The 25,996-nt window shown below is 43.4% G+C and overlaps 3 protein-coding genes across 7 annotated transcripts; 1 reads left to right on the forward strand and 2 right to left on the reverse strand.

The window, feature by feature from the left end:
* Positions 1-114: 114 nt before the first annotated feature.
* LOC117589613 (ras GTPase-activating protein-binding protein 1) lies at positions 115-4,869 on the reverse strand. Of its 2 annotated transcripts, XM_034281689.1 has the most exons (5): positions 4,690-4,869; positions 4,283-4,528; positions 1,287-2,833; positions 970-1,220; positions 115-910 (listed from the first exon to the last, which is right to left on the reverse strand). In XM_034281689.1, exons 3-5 carry the CDS (start codon positions 2,737-2,739, stop codon positions 494-496), a joined length of 2,121 nt encoding a protein of 706 aa, XP_034137580.1. In that variant the 5' UTR covers positions 2,740-2,833; positions 4,283-4,528; positions 4,690-4,869; the 3' UTR covers positions 115-493. The 2 variants fall into 2 exon arrangements, with proteins under 2 accessions (XP_034137580.1, XP_034137581.1); XM_034281690.1 differs by lacking the exon at positions 4,283-4,528.
* Positions 4,870-5,546: 677 nt separating this feature from the next.
* Positions 5,547-16,219, forward strand: LOC117589618 (RNA-binding protein squid). 4 transcript variants are annotated; one of them, XM_034281701.1, is made up of 8 exons: positions 5,547-5,831; positions 8,327-8,367; positions 8,435-8,709; positions 8,779-9,010; positions 9,116-9,244; positions 14,547-14,657; positions 15,085-15,250; positions 15,317-16,219. In XM_034281701.1, exons 1-7 carry the CDS (start codon positions 5,668-5,670, stop codon positions 15,171-15,173), a joined length of 1,041 nt encoding a protein of 346 aa, XP_034137592.1. In that variant the 5' UTR covers positions 5,547-5,667; the 3' UTR covers positions 15,174-15,250; positions 15,317-16,219. The 4 variants fall into 4 exon arrangements, with proteins under 4 accessions (XP_034137592.1, XP_034137594.1, XP_034137595.1 ...); XM_034281703.1 differs by having other exon boundaries at positions 5,548-5,831; positions 14,589-14,597; XM_034281704.1 differs by lacking the exon at positions 14,547-14,657 and having other exon boundaries at positions 5,548-5,831.
* A 568-nt stretch (positions 16,220-16,787) lies between these two features.
* LOC117589612 lies at positions 16,788-19,665 on the reverse strand. The gene is made up of 9 exons (XM_034281688.1): positions 19,548-19,665; positions 19,329-19,455; positions 19,113-19,256; positions 18,892-19,064; positions 18,634-18,840; positions 18,196-18,577; positions 17,930-18,140; positions 17,436-17,873; positions 16,788-17,370 (listed from the first exon to the last, which is right to left on the reverse strand). The coding sequence occupies exons 1-9, from the start codon at positions 19,581-19,583 to the stop codon at positions 16,902-16,904; spliced, it is 2,187 nt and encodes a 728-aa protein (XP_034137579.1). The 5' UTR covers positions 19,584-19,665; the 3' UTR covers positions 16,788-16,901.
* Positions 19,666-25,996: the final 6,331 nt, after the last annotated feature.

Genomic DNA, 25,996 nt, shown 5'->3' on the forward strand with positions numbered 1-25,996 from the left:
TAAACATAATACACTTTGAGAGTACGGTGAAAAGATGGTTGGCCTGCAAAGCCGGGGGGCCTTTCTTTTTCTTCTTTTTTTTCGATTCACAACTAAGATTTGCACATAAATTTAGTTTTGTTTTTGTTTTTGGCACGAACTGGCTGATAAGCGGGCTCAGACCCAATTGAACTAAGGCTAAGGACTAAGGCCCCGAAGCTTGTGTCATTTCACTTGTGCAGCTTAACGCATACGCCTCAAGCAAGTTGTTGTGGCCCTTCTCTTAGATTTTAAACTCTTTTCTCTTACTCCGACTACAGGCCGTCTCTGTGTGTTGTGTTGTGGTGTGTATGCCTGCGTGTTTGGTTTGGTTTTTTGTGTTTTTGTGTGTATTTATGCGACGCTGAATGTTTCATTTGATTGCTTTGTGGAAGTAGTCGATGTTCTAAACGTTGGGTTCTTGTGGTTGTTGTTTGTTGGTGTTTCTGCCGTCTGCTCCAGGTTGGGCACTGTCTTAACGACGTCCGTAGTTGCCGCCAGCGCCGCCGCCACCACCACCAGACTGTCCATTGCCGGCACCGCGCAGCGGTCCGTTGGACTGATTGCTACCACCGCCGCTGCGGTTATCGTTCCGTGGACCAAAGCCTCCACCACCCAGACGCGGAGCTCCATTACCACCGCCAGTGCGCAAGTTGTTGCCACCGCCGCCGCCGCCGGCATTGTTGCGCATCATGCCACCAGTGCCATTGTTGTTATTGCCCATTGGTCGCGATTGTGGTCCATTATTACCACCCAGACGTCCACCCATGTTGCTATTGAGGCTATTGCCGCCGATGGGTTGACGGGGTCCCATATCATTACGCAGACGAGGTTTCTTCTCCTCCACGTTGAGCTTTTGGCCATCAGGTGAATTTTCAGGGAAGTAAAGGGGCTGCAAAGAGATTCAACATAAAAAACTAATGCACTTTGGGCTACTTGAAGGTTACTCACGCAGTTGGACAGACACTTTTGGACAGCCTCGGGATCGTCATAGGTGAGAAAACCATAGTTCAGCGGACTGCGCATGCCCGGTGGCACTTTGTTGCCAGCCTTGGACAGAACGCGCAACTCCAGCACATTTCCAAAGCGCGAGAAGAGTTCGCGCAGCTCCTCCTCGCTGGCGTGATGCGGTATGTTGCCCAAGAACAGCTGCTGATTGTCACCGAACTGCTGAGCATTGCTCGGACGACGCTGCTCAAAGTCTGTGCAAAGGAAACGAAAACGTTAATTGGAAATACACTCTCGAAAAAAGAGTTGGTCCAACTCACCACCACCCTTGTTGTTGTTGTTGTTATTGTTGTTCCTGATCGAGTTATTACGCTGTGGTAGTGGTCCGCCGTTGTCCAGACGCGAGTTTCCATTGGTATTGTTATACGAGGAAGCTGTGGTCGAGTAGCTCACTTGACCGTTTCCACTGCCGACACCTGCGGACGAGGACGTGTATGTGTTGCTGATCGACTGCTGCTGCTGTTGCTGCTGCTGTAGCTGCTGCTGTTGCTGCAGCACAGCGTTGACGAAGCCGCTTGGCGAAGAGGAGCTGGACTTGAACAGATTGGCGTACGTCTTGGGCTCGTTCTGCTGCTGCTTGGCCGCCTCGTACTTCTCCTGCTGCTGCTGCTCGTGAATCGTCTTGAAATCCTCTACGGGTGTAGGAGGCTTCTGCTGCTGACGAGCTGGAATCTCGTTAATGCTCTGGCTGACAATGGGCGTGTTAATAGGCTCTTCGGGCTCAACCAGCGACTGCAGAGGCTGCTGCTGAATGGACTGCTGTGGCGGCAGCTGTGCCGCCTGCTGCTGCTGAATGAGCTGAGGAGCCACCAGTGGCGACTGCTGGAAGCTCGTGGACTGCACTGGCACGATGCCCACTGTCGAAGGCAAGACTGCTGCCACATTCGGCTGCTGCTGCACCAGCGGCGAGACACTGGGCGCCACTAAGGCCTGGGGTGGAGCCTGTTGTTGCTGCAGCTCCTCGTGCGACACAACTCCGTTCTGAACGGGCTGTTGCTGAGCTGCAAACTGCGCCGGCAGAGGAACGGCGGCCGCCTGTGGAGCAGGTGGCAAGACAGCATGAGTACGTCCAACGGCGGCACCAACCGGTAGGTAGATGATTTGCTGCGGCGCAGCACCACCGGCAGCTCCGGTAGCGACCTGCTGCTGCTGGGCCACCACCACCTGAGCCTGGGCAGGAAGCTGTTGCGGTGCCGGCTGGGCCACGTCTCCTACAACCTGTACGGACTGATCCACAACTGTGCCCACCTGCACCTGCACATCGTGCTCTTCGTCGTTCTCCGACCGCGATTCGCCATCCTGCTCGTCCTCGATGTACAGATCCTGGTAGCGGAAGATGTCGTTATGTACATAGTACTTCTTAGGGGACTGAGCGGCCAGCACGAAGGTTTGAGTGAAGCGGCGCATTGGCTGGCCGTCGTTGGAGAGCTCTCCAGTCACCTGGACCACGACGCCGTTGCCCAGCGTTGCCTGCGCGTCCACCTGGCTGATCTTGGCGTGGCAATCATTGAAGTTCAGCTGCTGAATGCGATTGTGGATGTCGCGTTGGCCAATCACCAGCTTCGAGTCGCCGTGGATGTACGACGATTGGTTGTTGTAGAAGCGGTGCAAGTGGTTGGGTGCCTTGTTCAGCAGCGTGTAGTACTGACGCACGAACTCGCGACCCACCGACTGGGGCGAAGGCTGCTGCGATTGGGTCGCATCCATGACCATTGCTAGGGTCCTCTCAAGCTATCAACACTTGCTTTCGGTTCTTGCTGATACTCGTAATGCACTACGGAGTCTCAGCAGTTTTCAATAATTTTCTCTGCAACGATGCCAAAAAATAAAAATTTTATAAAAATAATTTAACAAAATGCTTGACAAATAACTGGGTCGGGTCGGTGTATATTCCTCGAATGGCTCTCCTTTGAAAAAAAAACCTGAGAGCAGAGGCGAGGGCTACTCTGTTTTGGTGCAAAGGAGGGGACGTCGGGTTGGACAGGTCGCCGCAACAGCTGCCTTAACGGTAAACGTTGTGGGCGTGTTCGTATCAGCTTACATTAAAAGCAAAAGCATACACAACACACACACATAAACATGCAGAATGTAAATGAATCAGTGTACAGTGAGGACTGTAAAGGCGAAACTGCCAGAAGTTACTGTGACACAAAGGGTCACCTATGGAACTGAGTTTGCCGCAGCGCACATAAAACCGACGCAGCGCGGTGCAGTGTGACCCACTTTTATGGCACAACTCACACGCACACAGACACCCACAGCAGAATATGGGAAACTTCGTGCAAGCAAGACAGAGTGCAGCTGTCACCGCAATCCACGGTGTGGTGTGTGTGGTTGAATTTCTTGTGCATGTGTGTGCTTCAGAAGGATATTTGGCTTGACACGTGCTTCCGACTCGTACGATCTAAGCCCACACAAAGGACTCCACTCCCCGCTATGAGTTTGTCTGTGTATGTGTGTGCTTTCCGAGTAAATGACCTCATACATACAGCACCAACGAGTGTCGCGGCGGGGAGCGTGAACCAAGCAGAGGCTTTTAGGTTATGTTTGCTCGTCAAGGTTGTGTCGCCGCTTTGGATGACTATCTGGAAACGGACACACACAGGCGTGAAAGGCTGCCATGTGTGAGCGTGTCGTTGCGAATTCATAGAACTCACGGAAGACTCCCGAAAATGCACTAGACTTTGCCCTAAATCTATCTTTTAATGAGCGATAATGACCGGGGTGTTAACTCACTGATACTGAAAATTTGTGGGATCCCCACACTTCCCCGTCTGCAAGTGTTAACTGCAGATAACACGTCGCGGAACCAACCCAAATAATGCACAAAACAGTTCAGGCCGCCAAATACACACACACTTGCATACACTAGACCGCAGCACGCATACTGTTATGAGCACGCCACTCTTTTGTGCTCTTTCTCTCTTATTCTCTTTGCCAGCGAACCGCGTGTGTAGGCAGAACAAAGAAGGCGATAAATGAAGACCAATGCTTAAACAAATTTACAAAAACAAATTTTTTTTTTTACATTTTAAGGTTATGAATAGACCAAACATAAGCGATAAAAACGCCGCTAAGGCGAAAAAACTGAACTATCCGGAAATGGGTTTTGGAAATTGTTTTACTTTTTCCGACTGCAGTCGGAGCGGAGCGGGATCCACCCCAATGAAAAATTCGACTCTTTCTAGACCGACGAGACCACACCACACTAGATGAGACAGTCGCAGGCGCTGGGACCGGCACTGGACTTACATACCTTTGCGAATTTTGAAGGCCCCTGCTGCTGGTGTACCGCCTACTTGGGGACGTTTCTAATGCACTAGGTATTGCTTTTGAGTGGTTAGATTCGCTTGATTGTCCGAAATCGACGAAATTTGCACTTTGTGGCGGCTGCTGTTGCGAAGAGCACTTGGTTCACAGAATTTTATATGAAGCTAAAGCACGGGAGGTATGGTTGGTGAGCAATAGGGAGGGTTTGCTCGCGGCCTAGTTTTGTGAAATGCTGAAATATATGTGTACTAAATAATCAGTGCTACTGCAAATTGTAGTTTTGTTAACGAGCACACACGCACACACACACGAAGATAGGTTGGCTTGAAGCAGTCGCTTAGTCTGCTTCTTTTTCTGCTTTGTTGCAAACTTTTTCGATATATAATAACTAACTTGGCAATTCCGCTCGTGCTTTGCGTTTGCTATTTCCGATGTTGGCGATCACAGTTGTTGGTTAATTAAGTTACAATGCGTTGGTTTTGTTTGATTTCAGTAGAAAATAATCGCAAACGCAATGAAATTGGACAAGTGGTGAGAAGAGAGCCGACGTTCGTTCCTCTTTTGCCTCGCGTTCTTGGAGCGTTTTGTGTGGTAGTGTGCGTTTGGAGTGGGAAAATGGTATCGGCCACCAATGGGGTGTGTACACACTGCAAAAAAGGACTAAAAGTTGTCAGCCGATTTTTCAAAACTTGCTATTCGCGCAAGGCCAAAATTATTTTTCAGTGTAATAGCACAATATTGTAATATTTGAATTTGGAGTCTGCTTATATTGATAGAAAATAGGTGAACAAAGATTTAAATTTGATTTTGGTATTTTTCACGTCGTCACAGAAAAATAGCAAACCACTATCGATGTTTTTCAAAAAGTACCAAGTACTTTCTGTTGCTTTTCTACTGTCTCTTTATATTTTCCATATTGCCCCAAAAATTCACATAAAAAGAGCTGAAGTTACTCAGCTGTTAAAGTCTTTACGTTTATAACAAGGAGGCTGCTCTCTTTCAGACTGTCGTTTCATTTAACACTTTCCAATAAGGTACAAATGAAATATAAATGCCAGCAATCCTCCGCAGCCCCATATGCTGAAGCCTCAAAGCAAAAAACAGACAAACCCTAAAAGTTTCAGACGAAAACAAATGCCAACAAAACATGAACATTGGAGCTAACGAGTTCGGCTCGCACCTTGTCATGGTATTTTGTGGTATATTTTCGAGGCCCTGACGATATATTTTGCACGATAAGGCCGTGGTCACACTGTTTTTCATTTTCCGGTCGCGAGTGTGTGAAAAAAAGGTTCTCGTTGAAAATAAACTGAAATTGTGCTGAATTTAAAAGTTTAATTGGCAATAAATTAACTACACACCACCGACAACATGGCCGATAAAATTGTAGACAGCGAAATGAACGGCGAAGATTTCACCAAGGATGTGACCACCAATGACGCGAGCTCTGAAAATGGTGATGCGGCGGGCGCTGCCGGTTCCACCAATGGCTCAGAACACACATCCGCTGCCTCTAACCAGCGGGATGACGACAGGTATTGAAATAACATATTTGCCCACACACCGCAGGCAGGGAGCTGATAAAATGTAGCAGATCATGTGCCCAACTTCAGTTTCTATTGCCTCCTCCTACTCTGTTACGTAAATGCGAAGCTAACGTCGTTGGTCGCGTCGGTGGGAGCGGGAGTCGGCGGAGTCTCCACTCTGCCCGCCGCGCTGACCCCTTTGTTTTCGCTCGCGTGCCTGTGTCTGTGTGTGTGCGTGCGACTGTACCTCAGTCAGCAGCAGCAGCTAAAAGCAGAATATTAATAGAATTTTTTGGAAATTTCGTTCGTAGCCGGGCGCTTATTTGTTTCATTCTGTCGATTTGCTAGAAATGGAATATTTTGGTTTGCTTGCGTTTGGCTTTGTTCCCTGTTCGTTTGCTCTCAATTTGGTAACGAGCAATATTTTCATTAGTCAGAGCTCTGAAGACCTCGGAGCACCCCACGGGAGCACATTTTCCCCCATATGTGAGGTTATGTTCACGGTGTGAGGAGCTCTCCCCACGTTGCCTCTACACTCGCGCGCACTCACACACAAGCACACAGCTGTCTCGCCTTGCCTTTCACTTGCAAAAAAAAAAAAAAAAAAAAATAAGTTTGTATTTGTCAGAGTATTTGTATTTTTTTTTTCGCATTACTCTTTGTTTAGCCATTCGTTGTTATTTTTTCGCTCGTTTTCATGCTCTTCCAGTTCTGTACCCAAAATGGCGGCCATAGTGTGTAGCGTTGTATGTATGTACAAACACAAGCCTATATGCTTGTACGACTGTGTGTGTATGTACGATTGTATGTATGTTTTGCATTTTTCACTATTCCCCTTTGCTTGCCGGCTTCGCGCTCTGTTGGCGAGAGGCATTGCCAGCCGGCATCGAAGCAGTGTTGTTGAGACGGGAAAAATTGAATTTTTGTTGGATACTCCATAATACGATCCCACATTAAATGGGGATTAGCGATAATCCGATTTGGATCGGGCAGATAAACATTCTTTGTTTACCTTTTGTATTGCGTTTCGTTTACTTCTTGGTTTGTTTATGGGAGTATGAATCATTTTTCCATCTATTTATCATTATAATGCCTAAGTTTAATCTTAAGTCAAGTTGTATGAACACGAATCAAGGAAAGCAGCCCGAAAGTGGAAGGAGCAGCGTCAACAAATCATCAAAAATAATGAAAAAATCCAAACCAAAAACAAAACAAAAAACAATACATAGCTTTTCCTGTTGTGTTTGAGCGAACTAACCTTGTTCCTCTCCGGCAGGTCTTGAGAGAAGGCTAAACTATTCTCAAGCAAGCGCAGTCGAGGCGAGGGCCCGAATGGAAATGGGATACCCTTGGCCGAGGATTCGGAGCGTGCGCAACGGATGCCCTCACCTCACCACACGCCGATATTGATGTTGATGGTATTTATCTAACCAAAACTAAAAAATCAATCAATCAATCAGTCAATAGAACTATTGTACACACAAAATTGTCAGCAATTATCTCGAATTTCAAATTGGATCACTGTAAAATATGTAATATCTGTGCCCCGTACAGGAGAGTATCTTAACGTACATATTAAAAACACAATTATTGTTTAAAAAGAATATATATCAGAGAGAGAGACCGAGAACGAGACCGAGTGAAAGAGACTCGCATTTTTTTGTTTTCCAAGTTTTCCAAGCTCAGCCGCTGAAAGAGAGACAGAGAGAGAAAGAGAGAGAGAGTTAAAGGCAGAACAAAACTGAACGTAACGTAACGTAACGCTAACGCTCTCCCACGATACGGATCGGATTCGAAAATGTGCGCCGACATATGCCAATATTGATAGTCTTAAATGCCTCTAAATTCCTCCGCCGTGTGATGAGACTAGACTGTTCCAAATTGCCCGAAATCCAATCCGCAGAACCAAGCCGTTTCTGAACTTTGCCGTTTCTGAAGTGTAACGTACAGCTCGGAATAAATTAAGTATTCTATTCTCTTTACAATTTATAAAACAGACAAATAAAGCAAGTAAAACCAGAATCCAGAATAAAACCTTTGCATTTTTCTCATATCGAATAAAAACTAATTGTTAACTATGTAAAAAACAAACAACAAAAAACCCAAAACAAAACTAAATATTCACTCTTTGCATATAACTTTCGCTCGTTTGTGTCTCTCGCTCGCTATCGAGCTCCGAGTTTGCAAGTTTTTGATACACTATATAAACCGATCAGATCTCTGATTGAGAACAGTAATTAAAGCAATTTTCACTTCAAATTTGGTGAGTTTTTTTTATTCGTTTGTATCCTAGCTCTCTGCCAACAATCTTTTGCAGCCATAAACAAAATGTAAGAAAATAAATTTAAAGTAAATCGAAGAAGAAAATATAAAACACAGCCTATTTACGTTTTCCGTGCCCCCCTAGTTGTCCCTCAAAATGATTTTCCCTTCCCCCTAATCGGTGGAAATAACCCTTGAAGCAATGCCCAACTAAACCCCAATTATTCTCTCACCTTTCGCAGGAAACTGTTTGTGGGCGGCCTCAGCTGGGAGACGACCGAGAGTAAGTATAAATATTATTTAAATACGTATGTATCCAGGGGCTGACCCATGATCTTGTTCATTTACAGAGGAACTGAGGGACCATTTCGGCAAATTTGGCGAAATCGAGAGCATCAACGTTAAGACAGACCCACAGACCGGACGCTCTAGGGGCTTTGCCTTCATTGTATTTACAAACACTGAGGCCATCGATAAGGTGAGCTCTGCGGAAGAGCACGTCATCAACAGCAAGAAGGTTGATCCCAAGAAAGCCAAGGCTCGTCACGGCAAGATCTTTGTCGGCGGCCTGACCACAGAAATTAGCGATGAGGAAATCAAAACCTATTTTGGCCAGTTCGGCAATGTAAGTGTTAACATTTTTACAGGATATTGTTATAATGTTGAATGACAAATTATTGTTCCTCTTTTTTAGATCGTTGAGGTTGAGATGCCCTTCGATAAGCAAAAGTCGCAGCGCAAAGGTTTCTGCTTCATCACCTTCGATTCGGAGCAGGTGGTCACAGATCTGCTGAAGACGCCCAAACAGAAGATCTCTGGCAAGGAGGTCGACGTGAAGCGTGCCACACCCAAGCCCGAGAACCAAATGATGCGCGGTGGTGGACGCGGTGGAATGCGAGGTGGACGCGGTGGCTACGGACGCGGTGGTCAGTACAGTCAAAGCAAAGCAGATCTAACTGCCAAATTGGCATTGATTTTATTCGATTGAACATGTTCCTTAACTGCTTACCAATCTCTCTATTTAAATGCAGGCTACAACAACCAGTGGGACGGTCAGAGCTCATACTCTGGCTACGGCGGCTATGGCGGCTACGGTGGTGCCGGTGGCTACGGCGACTACTATGTCGGCGGCTACTATAATGGATATGACTACGGTTATGGTAAATACAACAAACAACATAATAATGCTCATAGCAACTATTACAATAACAACACGTCGAGTAATTACCACCAAAACAAGAACAGTAGCAGCAACTACCAGCAGTTTTAAGTAGCCACAAGTCCACCACAGACAGGCAACACCACAACCACAGCAACAACCACCAAGATTACTTACCAATTATTACTTTGCCATAGACCTGAATCGAAATTTTCCACGTTGTTGTGTTTCCCAAAAATCAAACAAAAACTGAGAGAAAAACAAAAGCAAAAGCAAAAACAAAAACTTAAAGCGTTGTGCTGCATATTTGTATATGCACGCGTGCACCTTCCTGTATACATGTGTGTTTGGCGGGTGGTGGCCGGGTGCATATACGATAACAACAACAACAGCAGCAACAAAAAGAACAACAACCAAAAACAAAACAACAACAACTATACAACAAGAGCAACGTCGCTAAAAACAAGAAAACTTTTTAAAAATAAAATACTAATTATAAAATTTAATCATATTCAGCGAAGAGTCGAACACACAGAGATTGCAAAATGTCGACTTTCTTCATTTATATAAAAAAAAAGCAAAATTAGTAACTTTATACACACACATTTATATATGTATATCTAAACTACGTATAATTTTAAAGGAATATTTGATGTTTTTACATTTTAAAGCGTACTTTTAACGAGCATTCTTCACTTACACGAAACATTTAATTATCAATTATTAGTTGTGTAGCATTTAAACATAAAACTGACGAAGCGTGTGTAAACGATTGTGTTGTTTAAAAAAAGAGCAGGAGAGAGGAGCGAAATAGAGAGATAGAGAGAGAGAGAACGAGCAGGAAGGAGCGAAGTGAAGTGAAGAGAAGAGAGAGGTGACGTATCGTGTCGTTTGTGTCGAGGAATTTCCCGACCAGACAATGCCACCGAGCAACGCACCGAACCACACTAGACCAGACATGACCCGACCAGCCAACAGCAGGACATCCTGCAGCAGCGCGATGTTGATACGAGGTCGCTTTCAACAGACTTTCCAAAGATGACAAATACCTCAAACGCAAAGGCAGCAAACCACAAGACCAGACAACAAAACAAAACAAGCAAACACCACACAACCACACACAACAGACATACACACAAACAAAACACACTAAGAAAGACGAGAAGCATGTGCCAATTGCGAGTATGTGAAAAAAACTGTGTGAAGTGCCAGCGTTTTTGGCCTTTGGCGCAACTGCAACATGTGCCTTTTAATTGTTAACTAACTGTTATTGTTTGAAAACAACTGAAACCAAAATCTGTTGAAACACAAACACACACACAACCCAACACACACAAACATTAATCCCCCCATACAACCAAATCCCACTCCAACTCCCAAACTTCCCCACTCATGCACGCACACACCCACACACACACACACACACACTCCTATTCTCCATAAAATAGTTATTTAATAGTTTTTCCTTTTTGTTTTGTTAAACAAAACACTAAAAAAACAACAAACAACCACAACAACAAGAAGATGAATTACAACAAGAACAACAGACAAAAGAAAACAAAACAAACAAAAAACGAAACGAAACGCGTAATCAAAGCTTTGATTCAATGTCTATTTAAATATATATATATATATATCTTATATATAGCGTATACATATATTTTTAGATACATATTATTGTCCCGGCAACGGGATGATATTCACGTTCTTGCAATGCATATGTTTTCGTATGCACATACGTCAATATACCTACCATATATATATATATATATATATATATATATATATAATATATAGTATATATATATATTTTTATATATATATTATTGTCCACGTAAAGGGAAGATATTCTCTTTATTTAAATATATATGTTTTTTTATACACACATATATAGATATCCATCATATATATATATATATATATATATATATATATATATATATATATATATATATATATATATATATATACATATACATATAAATAAATATTTATATCGAGTATATACGAATGTTATATATATTTATACATACACGTAACATTTAACTATGGTACTATTTTTGATAGTATTACTTTAAGGCAAATCCTTGTAAAAAACAACTACAAAACGGAAGAGTACAACAACGACAACTCTTGGATCCAGGGGAAAGCCCCGAAAGATCATTCTTTTATTTGCTTTATTTGCATTTCCGCTGCACTTTCTTGACAAAAACTTGTAGATTGCGTGAGAGATCGATCGATAAGAAATTTCTTACTGTAGCGTAACGTAACGTAACTTCACGTAGAGCAAAAAACGTAACAGACGTATACAAAAAACAGCACTCAATTTTCGATCGCGCATTGCGGCATTCTGCACGTTCATACGTTGATTCCAAGAACACCGAAACAACAACAACAACTATAACAACTAAAAGATACAACAACAACTTACTGAACAACAACGACAACTGATTAGAGATCTTTTTCAAACAATCATCAAGTGAAAAACCTAACGCAACAAAAGCTAATCAAAAAGCAAAACAAAACAAAACAAAAACACACTTCGTCAATTTTAGTAATTTTAATTCAAACAATTATACATATATTTTCTTTATATGGTTTTTAAATGTTAAGTCGAGCAACACCCATACATACTTACAAGCTTTGCTTTGCCAAATGTATATATATATATCGATACAAAAACAGAAACCTATTGAAAGTGCCGAAGTTAAAGTAGGAACCGACAATTCTCGAGCTCTGCAGGACATTTTCAATGGTGTAAACCGATTTTATGTATACATTTGTGCATACATTATATATTCATAAATTTGCGTAATTATTTTACAACAAATTTGCATGTTTCTCAATGTTTTTAGCAGTTGTCTTTATACAAACAAAAAACACCGAAAAAACTAAACAAAAATAAGAAAAAAAAATATTAACCCCTATCTTAAAAAAAACAACAACAAATATCCACACCAATCAAGTTTTTTATACATATTATGCTATATTTTTATTGATTATTATACCGATTATTATCATGTTTAAATGTGTAAACAATCTTTTGATATAAACAAAATTTTTGTATATCTCTACATATACTTATAGCAATAATTTTGTGCCCCCCTCTTAATATTAAATCCCTAACAACAATATATTCTTAATTTTCTTTATAATTATCTTCCGTTATTCTCTGAAATCTTGAAACTAACCAAACAAGCCCCAACTAAAGTGCGGGGAAGAATGGTTCCACGGTTCCATTCCATTGCATGGTTCCGCTTCCACTTCCCTGCAGTTTTGAGACCCGGTTTAATGATAACTATTTAATTATGTAATGTTACTTTCGTAATTATGATTTTGAGCATATATTTATATACGATGATTGTAATGCCGAATTTTCCGATGTTTCGCCTCACAAAAACGAAAAAAAAGAAAGATCAAAATAAGCAAAACCAAACCAACCGACCGCAAAAGAACAGTAAAGAAAAGAAAAAAAAAGTAATGACCGACCCTTTATGAGGGATATTTCACACAACCACCCAAAAAGCGAATATCCAAAGCGATCACCGCCGCGCGTCTGTCTTGTCCAAGCCCTCGTGGCGGTACGATATATCCCCGGTGTCCGAATCGTTGTTGTCTGGCCCAGAGGACAACGACCCACTATCCCAACAACCAAACAACCAAAACAACCGAGCAAGCAACCAAGAAAAACAGCACCCACAGTGTTATTTTCACTTAACTGTAACGATTTTCATTTTTTACTTAAATCTTCCTTTCTATTAAACTTAAAGCGTATATATTTACAAGTAATTTAGCGTAATTAATATTTGTTTTTAGTGAAATGCATTGAAAAAAACTCTACAAAAAAAGAAACCTAAAGTAATTTACATTTAACGATTTGTCAAGCGATTTCCGAGACAATTTTTAAGCTAAAACCAGTTTTCTTGTTTTTAACAACAACAGCAACAAACAACAACAGAAAAACACGAAGAGTAATTATTATAAACATTATATTAACTCGAGTAAAACGTAAAAATTTGTTGACTATTGCATTTGTTTTTGTTTTTCGCAAAACGTTTTCAACGACACTCCAGAATATTCGCGACGAAACGAACCACGCAAACGCCGCCCCCATTTTAAACCCGATTCCCTGCCCCACGTACTCCACGTCCACATCCCTGATCGAATCGAGTCAGTCAGTCAGTCAAAGTCCCCTTTGAACGAGAAACTAACGAGAATCAAACAAAAATGAGAACACTTTTATGAAAATCTTTTTTGCTGAGGTGAGACATTCAAAAGACACACACACAAGAGCAGCAAATGAATTCGCAATCTTTGGCATCATCCAATTAATCAATGAGAAATTGTTTATCGAATTGTTAAACAAAAGCAAATATAACTTGAAATTGAAATGCTGAAATTGTTGTGTGGAAAGAAAATGAGGTAAAAATTCAAGATTTTAAATGAAACATATAAATTGCATATAACGATAACGATATAACGATAACGAGTGCTGTAAGATGAGAGAGAGATCGATTGATTGATCGATCGAATGAATGAGAAATATCCATTGCAATGCATTGTGAAACATGTTAATAAGAGTCGAGTATGATAACTAACCAGAATCAGACAACAACAAACATCAGTTAATAATATCAACCAAAAAATCGATCCGCATGTATGTGTGAGCGCCGCCTTGCGCCTTGCTCTCCCTCCATTGCTCATCCAGAGCGACACACAGCAGGAGGGAGAAGAGAGTAAATTGTTTTTATAATTTTTATTGTGTATCAGCAAACAGCAGCCAACAACCAACATAAAACCATATTGTACTTTGAGCTACAGCAAAATAACAAGAAACATTTTTAACCATCAATCTTATAATCAAAAATCCACAAACGAGAAATGAGCAAATAAAAGAAAAACGAAAAAAAAAAAACAAACCAACCAGACAACAATTTTATGTGTATTTCAGTTTGCCCTGTTCCTTTTCCACTTTCCTATGCCGTCCCAATCCGTTCCATTCCCGCTGATTCCAATTCCTGTATTCCCGCATTCCGGATTTCAACTTCTTTCCAGCTCTCGAGTTTGTGCATTTGAATTGTCTCTCCTCGGCGCGGCGTCGCCCCACTTAGCAGCAGCAAACTTTGACCAATCCAAACCGAATCCCAAACCGTTCCCGAACCATATACCAAACACAGCAAGTTCTTCTTCCACTCCATCCTCTTTCGTTTGTGTCGTCTACACCATTTATAAGCTAAGCTTTGTTTGTGTTTTCATCAATCTTCTATACAACAAACCATCACAAAATGTATACGAAACGAAAGACTACGGCTACGGCGGCGGCTTCGACGGTAATGGCTACGGAGGCGGCGGTGGTGGTGGCGGCAGTTTGGGCGGTCGCGCTGCAGGCGGCCCACGCGGCGGTGGCCCCAAAGGTATACAAAATACAGAAAACCAGCCCAGAACTTATCATCTAACTTTATGCATCTATTCCACCTCTAAAGTACTCGTCGAACCCGATCACTGATTGACTTTTTGTGTTTATCTCGTTTTTAACGCAAGTCTCTCCCGAGTTTTGTTCCATTTTTCAGTTGCCTCCTCCCCAATTGCCTGTTCGGAGTTACAAAATATGTTTCCTAGACATTGCTCTATCCTTTTGCGCTCTATCCCTAGTCTAGAGTCTTGGTCAACAAAATTTTCTAAACAGTCGCTTGAATCGTTTTGACGTAGTATAACAAAAAACACTTTTATATTCCCTCGACCCTGTCCACGTCAGACGTTGAGCATGTGTCTTGTCCCCGAGTGTTGGTGACCCGAGAATGAGATTTACTAATGCCAAAAACCGATTCATTTCCACAACAGGCGGCGGCGGCGGTGGTGGCGGTGGCGGCAGCTTCAACGGTGGCAAACAGCGCGGCTCGGGACGCCAGCCCAGGCATCAGCCGTACTAAGCAACGCTGGCACTGGGCACTCGCACTCTACAGATAACTACAAACTATTTGAATTTTACCTAGTTTAGTTTGTTATGGTGAGTAGTACTCAACACGTACCCAAATGGAGTTTCCTGGCTAACCGAAGTTTCCTGTTCTTGCAGCATTACTACAACCACAACACACCAATCCACTTTTTGAGTAAATGCATATATACGCACCTGTATATATGAGTAAACATTTGTAAAAGGGACTGCAAGGAGGCAGACATCCCCCCACAACTCTCATTGCATTAGACAGACTGGCAGCAGCAGTAGGAGTAGAAGTAGCAGTAGCAGCAGCAGCGGCTACAAGCAACAATCTTACACACATGCTGTGTAGCACCATTCCAACAACAATTAAATCAACAACAGCCGCAATCAACAACAGCCGCAACAGGAGCATCATTTAAACACACTCAGCCACACATAAAGAGTACATAAATACATACATAAATACATACAAAAGATACATACATACATACATAGATAGTTAGGCCTAGAGACATGTAATTTTTCAGCAAGTGGCTAATTTTTCATAGCCACACGCTCATTAAGCAGGCAGACCACCCCGACCCGACCCGACACCCACCCAAAAGCAAGCAGCTATCCCTCAAGCCACCCCCCCCCCCACAAGAAACACTCTTAAGCGGGCTACTCGGGGCAACCCCCTGGCAGTTCTGAGTGTCGAAACAAATTCGTTTTTCTAATGGTAGTCTCATGTATTATGCGGGGTAATTGTTGAAGAGCTACATACATGGGGGTAACATTTGATTAAACAAAATACAAATACTGTAGAGCATAAGTATTTGTTTAACTCTAATTATTGATAACTGTAACATGTAATATTGTAGTGGTAACTATAAAAAACGAGAGCAAAACAAAAGAAAACAACCGAAAGTTGTCTGGTGGGTGGGCACTGGGGGGTTTAGGCAGCGATCTGAACAAATTTAAGAAACGATTGAAACTCTACAGCAACACATACGACGACAAACCAACTGATCCACCAAAATAAACATACAAAAAAAACATAATTCTGTTTACTTTTGTTCAAAGTACTCTTGAGAGTACATAATAAATACATATACATATACATATATCTATGTATGTACATCTATCTATATATTTATATATATACAACTGCGCTGGGCAGAGAAGATAATATTTTTAAATACAAAAATTACCCACAAAAACAAAAACTGCAACACAAAACACGTACCACACAGAATTGTATAAATAGATGCCGGAACACACAAAAGAAAAACTTGTTGAAAGAATTCTCCATATATGTATACATTACTTAAACTAACTATAGTTATAAACCATATGAAAAAGTGTGTCCGTTTAAGGTAGAGGATAGAAGAGAGAGGAGATGGGAGAGTTATGAGCATTGAGCAGAGATAATGGAACGGCATTTCCGGCAAACAGATTCAGCTTAAGCTAAGACGAATTTGAAAATTGTATAAATATAGTTTCTCCCCCCCCTTTAAAAATAGCATAAACAAAAACAAAAACGTTCTTCTCTTCGCTCACAAATGAGAGAAATACGAGAGAGGAGCTCCGATTTTCAAGCGAATTACATTTAATTAAAGAAAAGTAAACTCTAATTGTTGTATTCATTATGTATAACACTTAATTTGGCACAAAGAAAACGAAAACTACATTTAAACACTGTGAAATTTTGTGACAAGAGCCGGCAGAGAAGTAACTCCTAATAGTTACGCTTCACCTGGCCGGTGGTGAAGAGCACGTCGAGAATTTTTAGGAATTCGCGATAATTAAACTCAAGACAAAGGCCACGCTTCATGCCGAAACACTTGCAGATGGCCTCAAACTCGCGGCTGCTCAGCATCTGGTGCATCTCGCGCACGGTGAGGCCGCGAAGGAACTGATTCTGTGTAATGGAGCCGCAGCTCTCACGATCAAAGTCCTTGAACACCTGACTCAGATTAGATATCTCGTCGGGCTTGCGTGCGAGCTTCATGAGTGCCTGCGAGCAAATGGTGCGCTCATCGAAGCTGAGGAAACAATCGACACAGTCCAGATTGGGCAGATGCAGCAGCGGCACCGCAGTCACCACCTGGTCGGCCATATTCGATTCGAGTTGTATGAAAATCTCATCCAAAGCCTTGCAGAAGTCACGATAGCGCACGGTGGCCGTGCGTCGCGGAGAACGGAAGCTGTGGGGCAGAGTGGGAAATGAGTGGTGGAGATCGATGGTGAAACTGCATCTGTATGGCCCTACATATTGCACAGAATGGTGACCTCTTCCTCGCTCAAACTGACGCCCGAATTGTCGAGGGAACGCCTAAAGTCCGACTCCAGAATCTCGCCCTCGCGGTGCCGGTCGTAGTCGGTCATGAAATCGATGACTGCCAGTCCCTTGGTCAGTGCCTGACGCTTGGCACTGGTCAGTATGCGTATGATGGTCTCCTCGCTGACCACCTCCGGCTGCACATGGTCCCGCGCGAAGGGCGGACATTCCTGCAGCTGCTGCTTGGACACCATGCTGGGCATGGCATACTCCGCCGGATCCACATCATCCAGGAACTTGGTGTAATAGAAGCCCAGCTCGTTGCCATAACGATGCAGCACAGCATCGAGCTCCTGGTTGGACAACAGAATGCCATTGGTGCGAAAGATTTGATTGGTTTGACTGCAGCGCACGTGGCCGCTGTTGAGTCTGCAAAAGGACACTCAGAATGGGTAAAGAAATCTTCGATGTGTCTTTCCACTCACTTGTCATAGCTGCGGAAGAATGGATGCAAATACAGGCGACGATTGCGTATGCGAATGCGTATCTTGGCCATCGCCTCCTCGCACAGCTCACGCATGCTCTGCGGCGTCGCCTGCCAGTCCACGGCGCCAGGTCGGGGCATCTCCTGGATGTGACGCAGCGGCGACTCGACCACACACTGCGGCATCTTGTCTAGGTTTTTGATGGTGAAAACTGCGGAAAAGGGAGCTTATATGCTGCGAGTGGCTCTTTAAGCCAGTGCCCTTACCCGCGTCAATTTCATCCACAAAATTGCGCCAACGCACGCGATTGATGTCCATGGGATCCAGATAGCGATCCACCAGCACAGCCAGCTCCCGCTGCGACAGATACTTGCCCACACCCATGTTGGACAGAGCGCGCTCAAACTGATTCTTGGTGATGCTGCCAATGCGCAGCGCGTCAAAGCTCTCCAGGAACTCGCTGGTGCGCACTTGGTTCTTGTAGACATAGTTCTGTATGCAAAAGATAATGTCACATTGGCTGCGATTCTTCTTTGGGTGATTGCAGGCATCCGGAAAGATGGGATGCACCACCTTGCAGCCATTGACGGCTGGCAGCTGCGAGAGTTCCAAGTCCACCAAGCGACCGGGAAAGTCCTTAATGATGTCCTAAGAAACGACAACAAATGAATATTAAGAGAAGCAGTTTTAGGCGACTGCCCCACCCGAGAGTTATCCAGCAGCTGGTGTTCCTTTAGGTACGAAACAATGTTATCAATGTGCTTGAGGAATGCCACATAGTTGACCAAGTAGCCATCCTTCATGTAGCGTCGCAGCAGCAGCAAAAAGTCCGGCTCCGACAGCGGTAACTTCATGAAGTGCAAAACACGCGAGAAATGCGATACCGTGACCACGCCCACATTTTGAGCAATCTAACAAGGAAATTAAATAAGTTTTGTACCGCTATGATGAGGATTATTCACCAGTTCATAGTCCTGAAAGTAAGGCATCAGCGGTATGTTTGATTCCTGTGCAATCTTGAGCAAAATCAAGCAAAGCCGCCGCCGATCCTCCGGCTGTGGTATGACATTCACATGCCAGGGATCATTCCACTCGAGGCCCGTGGCCAGGTCTGTCTTGGCGCTCTTTTGTAAAGCTAGGGAGGGCAATCTTAGTTACAGAAGTACTTTAGATTCCAACTCACTTTCGCTGCAGACCACCTTGCAGAACTGACGATAGGCCACGCGTCCATCGCGTATTTGAAAGTAGTCCGTGACGTCCCTCAGCTCTGTCTCGGACATGCCGGCCACCTTGCGATATTTGCCCAGCACCGCCGAGAAGATGGGTTCTGTTTGCGACATAAAAGTAACATAAAAAGGGGGCCCGACACGTTATGTGCCCAACGGCTGCCGCGTCCTACCCGATACAAAGCCGCTGCATCCTGGATCGTGCTGCTTCAGGTCCGCACAGATGTCAAAGTTATAACGAAAAATGGCGCCTTGAATTTTACGACAGGCGCGCCAGATTTGATTTAGTTCCATGTCCTCCTGCAAGGGCAGCCCAGAGATATTTTATGGGTAGGCAAATTAGTTGACCATTTTTAATGGCCCGCACATATGACGACCTTGACGACACTCACCCTATCATCGCCCTCCTCTATCTTGGTCGCATGCATTTCGGCTCAGGTTTTTAATATTTTTTGTTGTCTATGGAAAAAAAACAATCGAAAAATAGTTCCTACGACATGTGAATGTGTGTATAACTCAAATGAAACAATAAAGTCAAGGGTCACATAGCTACGTCCACATTACAAATTGGATTTCTCAGCTCTGCTGTGTTTGCCTATGTTGCTTCGAGGCGCCGAGGTTGCACGCAAGGAAGCCCCGAAGGAGCGCAACACTAATCACTTCCTACTCTTGCCCGGCCCGAGTCGAGTGCCGGACAAGCGACTTTCACCGTTCTACAAATCGCTTCCAATCACGCGCTCATTCATCGCCCAGTTTGTCGCAATGCCACCAACACTTTTATTCAATTTTCTATAAATGGCAAGGGGGAGAAACAGGGCAAAAACAGGAAGAAACACAACAACAAAAAACAAAGAGGAACGGTACGTAGAAATCCTAGAGTGATTGGAAAAAAAAACATATCCTGGCATCATCAAATGCAATTTCATTTTATTGGAAAATCGCATCCAAAACCAACCAACAGCATCGACGATGGTAAAAGGATGAAGGGGCTGGGTCTGGGGCTGGGGCTACTTGCAACTGGTAGCACGAGTCAAGGTTGATTGGCGACGACAGGTGCACTATATACACCTGACCACTTGAAGCCGGTCATTCGGGCCACTCGGGTGGGACACTCACACACACGGAACACTCGGGCGGGCCACTTCTGCGGACACGCGACTAAAAATAAGCTAAAGGGCGGTACTCCCTGGCATTTCGAGTGTTTGGCCAGATGCCCTTTTTGCTGTGACACTCGTCTCTCTCTGTAAATATTACCTAAATCGGTTGTGCAAGGAGTTCATTAGGATTGTACGACAATTGTGAAATGGAGAGGCTCCTGGAGTAGACAATTTGATTGGTAATATGCGAAGAATAGCGAAGAAACCCACCCCCATGGTGAAATTAGAAATTACTAAGAAAATTAGCTAATATTCTCACCATGCCCACCCCGCTCTCGATCGCTCATATATGAGAGCGTAAAAATCTCTAAATAGAATGCGCTGGCATGAGACTTCAAGACAAAAATAATATTTTATGAAAATATTTACATATTCGAGAATCCTTTTCGGATTTAATAGTTTGAAAATGGTTGAAATTAAATTCTCTAAATTCGCATTTCATTTCATTTAATTAAATTTAGTAAATTCTCAAAAGCATAACATTTCCACTGTAACTGTAAATAAATTTCAGGCACATCAGAAACCTTGACAATTGACTAATATATTTTCGTTGCTTCCATGTCGTCTCATTGGTGCTGTTTTCTTCATTAAGTCTTAGCTGTTTGCATATGTTTATGGCAGCCATTATGTAAATTGAAACATCCGTTGAGGAAACAATTACGTATATTTTTAGACATAAATGTTTCTCCGATTACCTAAATCTAAAAACATATTATTTCTAATTTAATGGCGAGAGGACGCATTCAGCATGAAACATTCTCATTTGTTCTTTGGAAATTTGAGCTTTTAATTTAATTTTTGTTTCGAGTGGGTGGAGTACGGGCAGGAGTACAAGTCCTGGCTGTATTCGTGCTGGCAAATTGCTTTGCAGAATCGTAATACCCGGAAACGGTTAGTTGGTTGGTTCAGGGTTGTGCTGTGTTGTGTGGGGGAGCCGAGGAGGTCATAAAAACGAATTGCAATCATTATCGTTGCTTAGATGAGGTTTTGCAACCAGGCATTTGCCCCACCCCGCTCACCGCTCCCCACTCCATACAGCCATTCCCCTGCCACCTTTGAAGCGTGCTTTATTGCAGTTTTTATTGCACATTTTTGATTTACTCAGCCGGGCAGAGCCATTGGAGGGAGCCACTTTGGGGCTTTGGCTATAAAAATGCGTGTGCCGTGTGCCGTGTGCCGTATGCCGTGTGCGTGGCCTGGTCATCGATTTGCTGTGGGTAGAGGTTTTTGTGTTCTTATTGTGCAGTGCTCCCTGTTTGATTTGATGCGGTGTTAAATTATAATTATGGGTTCAAGCTCTCTGCAAATGGGGTAGCTGGAGCTGGTGTGGCAGTGAGTTTTAGTGTTGAAGCAGCAGCAGGGCAGGGCGTTGAGCTTATCGTGCACAAACATATGGCATTTTGTCAGTTAGTTTGTTTTGACTTCTTTTTCACACAATCGCAGTGGCATCCGGCTTCACGGATGTGTGTGTTCTGTGTTCTGTGTGTGTGTGTGTGTCTGTGCAGGTAGACAAAGTGCCGGCATATATATTCATGAACCTGGTGTACATCTGCATAATGCAGGGCAGAGCCGCCCAAAGGAGCAGAGCAGGAGGCTACGCCAGTTGGCGTACATTGCCTTTTATTTTAGTGGCTGCTTCGGCTCTGTCTGTGTCTGTGTCTTCTTTTGGCGGCCACACACACACACACACACACACACACGTGTGTGTCAGGTGGCAGAGTTAAGCAGAAATATGGGAAAAAGGCAAACAATGGCAGGCAACCTAGTTATCGCCCGCCATCTTTATTGCATGCAAATGTGCGAGAGGAGAGGCCGCAAAAAGGAGGCGCGTCTGTTGAAATGGCTGACATACGAAACATATAGCCACACACACACTCACACATGGATCACACGCCGATGCACTGAGGGGAAAGCAGCCACTGCGTAGATTTTTAAATGGTTGAAGATCGAAAGAAGATTGAATGAAGATCATTGGAAGATCGTGTCTAGAGTCTAGCCTGGATATGTCTGGGAATCTATTGACTATCTATCTATATTTTTCAATATTTGTTTTATAAATAAGATAATATTTGGAGCTCCCATTTCGTTGTGAAGATCACGATATTTCCCATTAAAGTAGTCAGTAATGATCAGGGATTGAGCTGCTACAGAGTGATTTAAATCACTGCGGAGCAGCTCTTGGTCTTCCTTTATGTTCCAACAGCATTTGTGCTTGTTTGTTCGCATTTTCCTGAGTGTACACACACACACACAGTCACATATGTACGTTGTACATTGGGTAATGCACCTTTTGCCTTGCCGGCCGCATGCATATTTATCTTTTGCCAGTGCCGGCTCTAGCTCCATCTCCAGCTCCAACTCTGCCATCAGCTCCTTTGTGGCATGCATGCCACACATACATACATACATATGTGCCTAGAAATACATGCTAGTATAAGAAATACGATATCTTAAGTGTTAAACAGGCGCTTTGCCAAACAAGCTTGCACTCGGCACTCCACACTCGTCGCTCGTCGCTCGACGCTACGCCTTGCTGCTCCCCACACAAATCGTGGACTGGCAGCCTTATCTGGTATGGCTAACCCCTCACAGCCACGCCCAACTGGCTGACTGGCTGGCTGGTTGGCTGGCTGGCTGGCTGGCTGGCTGCTGCAGTGCATCACCTCAACGTCTAGGCATTCCAGGACCCTGCATATTTGGCTGCAGAACAAAAAGAAGGCATGAGCCAAAAGGAAAATAAAACCTACGCCGCGGCAAATAAATAAAAATGCTGCTCACTTCTGCTGCGGCGCGTTTTATGCGCATACACACACAGGAACACACACACAAAGCATATGCAAACAGGTGCGAGAAGCTTCGTTTTCGCTCTCTTGGCCATAATGCAGAAGGAGTTCCGCCACACACACACACACGCTGACAGTGCTGCCCAAATCAAAATTTAAAGCGGGCTGGAAAAAGCGGAATACAATTTCAGGAAATACAATTCGAGAAAATAACTTTAAGATGGAAAATGGAAAAATGTGCAAGGCAAAAATGAATTTAGTGACAAGGCGACGTCTTCCCCACACGGCTATCATATTCGGGAACCAATATCTCTATCTCCATCCCGTTTTAGCGCTTTTCACTCTGAGCGTGGTGAATTGATCCTCCCTACAGCAGAGAACGTCACCACGTTCGAAAATTCACCATGATTTGGAGGTTTGTGAAAAGACTAAAGCTGTTCGGCAATGAAACTATTATTGTTGCCACAGATGCGATAGCTGGCCCACAAACGTATTCAATCTGGGCCCATTGCTGCCACAAGCCACAAATGATTGCTGGACAAGAATCGTGAAATAAATTGAGTGTGGAATTTTTGCATTTAAAACAAGCTAGAATAAAAGTAGCCAAGCTGCCAGCACTGGTCTCCGCCTGGCTTCATTTCTGTAGTGCATACTTGTATTTCGGGCGCTGCTTATAATTCTACGCCAGAGTTGTAAATATTTGTTCAAGTATTTATTTATGTACTGCCTCCGCGCGCGCACATGTATGCATGTATGTGTGTGTGCAGACTTCCCTTTGGGTTTGCGTTGTGTTTGCGGCCCAAATTAAAATGCATTGCACTATTGCTGGCTTTTTGATTTGTAATTCCACTACCCACCACCCACTTCCACAACCGCTACCCTCTTCCACAACCACTCCTACTCACCACTCTCACTCCCCCTCTCTAGTGCTTCTAGTACTTTCAATTTCTTTAATGTTAAGAGCTACTCTGTTCCTTAGCTACTCTGTACCACCCACGTTTTTTAGCAGCTTGGTGACTATAAATTACAGCGGGGCAAGACAAATAGGTTAACGTGGCAGCAGCTTCTTTCTACCTGCGGGCAACATCCCTCTGTAATACTCGTAAACACAGCTTTAGAACGACTTCTTCAAGTCATTTCAGCTGTCATGATTATTTGCAATGCACACAATTTATGTGGCTTAGGGTGAAAAGTTTTTGCATAATCACATTTGTCACTAGATGCGTTCGATTTTATATAAATTCGCTGCCAATTCGCTTATAAATCTGTGATTGTTTTATGGCATAATACATTTAAATTCCTCCATTTGTTCACATTTTAACCCGTTCCCAAAAAATTAGCTCAAGAATTTTGTTGAATATTTCTGCATGGATTGGAATGACACATCTTTTTTTTTTGTGTTCTGGCTTGGGGCAATTTTGTAAACTGCTTTGGGTTCGGGATCTCGTTTTGCTTTGTCCATGACAAGCCAAAGTTATCAATTTTTGCAGCTGCTCCCTCTCCTCTCTCTTTGGCCATGGTTCATCAAACAGCTCTCCACAGACACATCTTGGCATTTGGAAATTGATTTAAAAAACTTTTTTAATTAATTATGATAATGTCGTAGTGAGCGAACTCTGAGTGGGTGTGGGTGGCAGGATGGATGCCACAGTCAGCTCGAACCGAGGACCACGCCTCGATTCATTTGACGCATTGCTGCTGCTGCTGCTGCCATTGCCGCTGCCGCTGCCGCTGCCAGGATATTCCGACTTCTTTTATTGCTGCAAATGATGTTCGAGTTGAGTATTTCTTTTCGCTTTTTCTCTTATTTTTTCTCTTCTTTTTTCATCAGTGGAATGTTTGAGTTTTCACATTTCAATTTCTGGAATTTTCCCCAACAACTTTTCGACGAATCCACTGAACGTGTGTGAGTGTGTGCGAGTGTGTGCTAGGCTGAAGTTAAAATTAACAAAAATGGGCATCATTGGGGGATTGGAGGATTGGTGGATTGGTGGAATAGTTTGGCAGTGCCAAACTGGATCGGGCGTACGTTCGTACGTTCTTCGGGCCTTCCAAAATAAGTTTTGTATTAATGAAATTGCAAATATGTGAAACTTTTCTACATGTTTCTTGATAAACTGGCAAACTAATAGAGTGAGTTTTGGCATGTTGTGTCACTGGGTCGTACTCGTTGTCCTGTGCAAGGGCTACAGCCCACCCCTGCCGTCAGTCTGTCTATCAGGCCATGCCATGTGTGTGTGTGTGTGTGCAAATATACTGGCAACTTTCTGCAGCAAAGTTTGAAAATGTATTTCAATGCATAGAAATGAATCTAATTTGTAAAATTTCATACAACAGTTGAAAACTTATAAACGCGCCAGGCACTTGCACTCCGGCAAACGGCAAACGGCTCCACCACCTAGCCCATAGCCCAAGTCCATGGCTCAAGCAACCATTGAAATACCAGCTGCAGCCCCTAGCTCCAGGTTCCCTACTGCCACTCCTTAACCCTACAGCTAGCTAGCTCCGTTTTGCCCACTTTTGCTGGCCTGTTTGTGTGAGAACGTCGACAACTTGGCATGCAGATTGCAAACTTTCGAATAGCATCACCCAGCGTCAGCGGCGCACACCAAGAAAGGAAAAAAAAAAAAAAAAATGTATATAGAAAAAAAAAAAAAAAAAAAACGCTGAACAGATTTAAGTGGTGCTTTGTTATGCATAAATAAAATGCCTGGCAAGAAATAAGCAGGCGCAAAGCAAAGAGAAAAACTAGTACAAGCCAAAACATATTTTCAGTTTATTTCAAATAAATTTTACATTACTTAGCTGCCAACTAAAAAGGGGCAGCAGAACATGGGTCATGCGCCTATTGCACCCACCCGCTGTAACTCTTTTACCAAAGCAGAAAGTAATTTACGCTCA

The sequence above is a fragment of the Drosophila guanche genome, unplaced genomic scaffold (genome assembly GCF_900245975.1).
Source record: "Drosophila guanche unplaced genomic scaffold, DGUA_6, whole genome shotgun sequence".
NCBI classification, from domain to species: Eukaryota; Metazoa; Arthropoda; class Insecta; order Diptera; family Drosophilidae; genus Drosophila; species Drosophila guanche.

Bases quoted from the DNA above. Each gene is read 5' to 3' on its own strand.
- LOC117589613 (XM_034281690.1), bottom strand. From the start codon at position 2,739: ATGGTCATGGATGCGACCCAATCGCAGCAGCCTTCGCCCCAGTCGGTG. The intron at 1,221-1,286 runs GTGAGTTGGACC...TCCTTTGCACAG, and splicing joins CAACAACAACAAGGGTGGTG to ACTTTGAGCAGCGTCGTCCG. The intron at 911-969 runs GTGAGTAACCTT...ATCTCTTTGCAG, and splicing joins AAAAGTGTCTGTCCAACTGC to CCCCTTTACTTCCCTGAAAA.
- LOC117589618 (XM_034281701.1), top strand. From the start codon at position 5,668: ATGGCCGATAAAATTGTAGACAGCGAAATGAACGGCGAAGATTTCACC. The intron at 8,710-8,778 runs GTAAGTGTTAAC...CCTCTTTTTTAG, and splicing joins ATTTTGGCCAGTTCGGCAAT to ATCGTTGAGGTTGAGATGCC. The intron at 9,245-14,546 runs GTAAATACAACA...ACGAAACGAAAG, and splicing joins TGGATATGACTACGGTTATG to ACTACGGCTACGGCGGCGGC.
- LOC117589612 (XM_034281688.1), bottom strand. From the start codon at position 19,583: ATGCATGCGACCAAGATAGAGGAGGGCGATGATAGG. The intron at 19,065-19,112 runs GTGAGTTGGAAT...TGCCCTCCCTAG, and splicing joins CAAGGTGGTCTGCAGCGAAA to CTTTACAAAAGAGCGCCAAG. The intron at 17,371-17,435 runs GTAGGGCCATAC...TCTGCCCCACAG, and splicing joins GTCACCATTCTGTGCAATAT to CTTCCGTTCTCCGCGACGCA.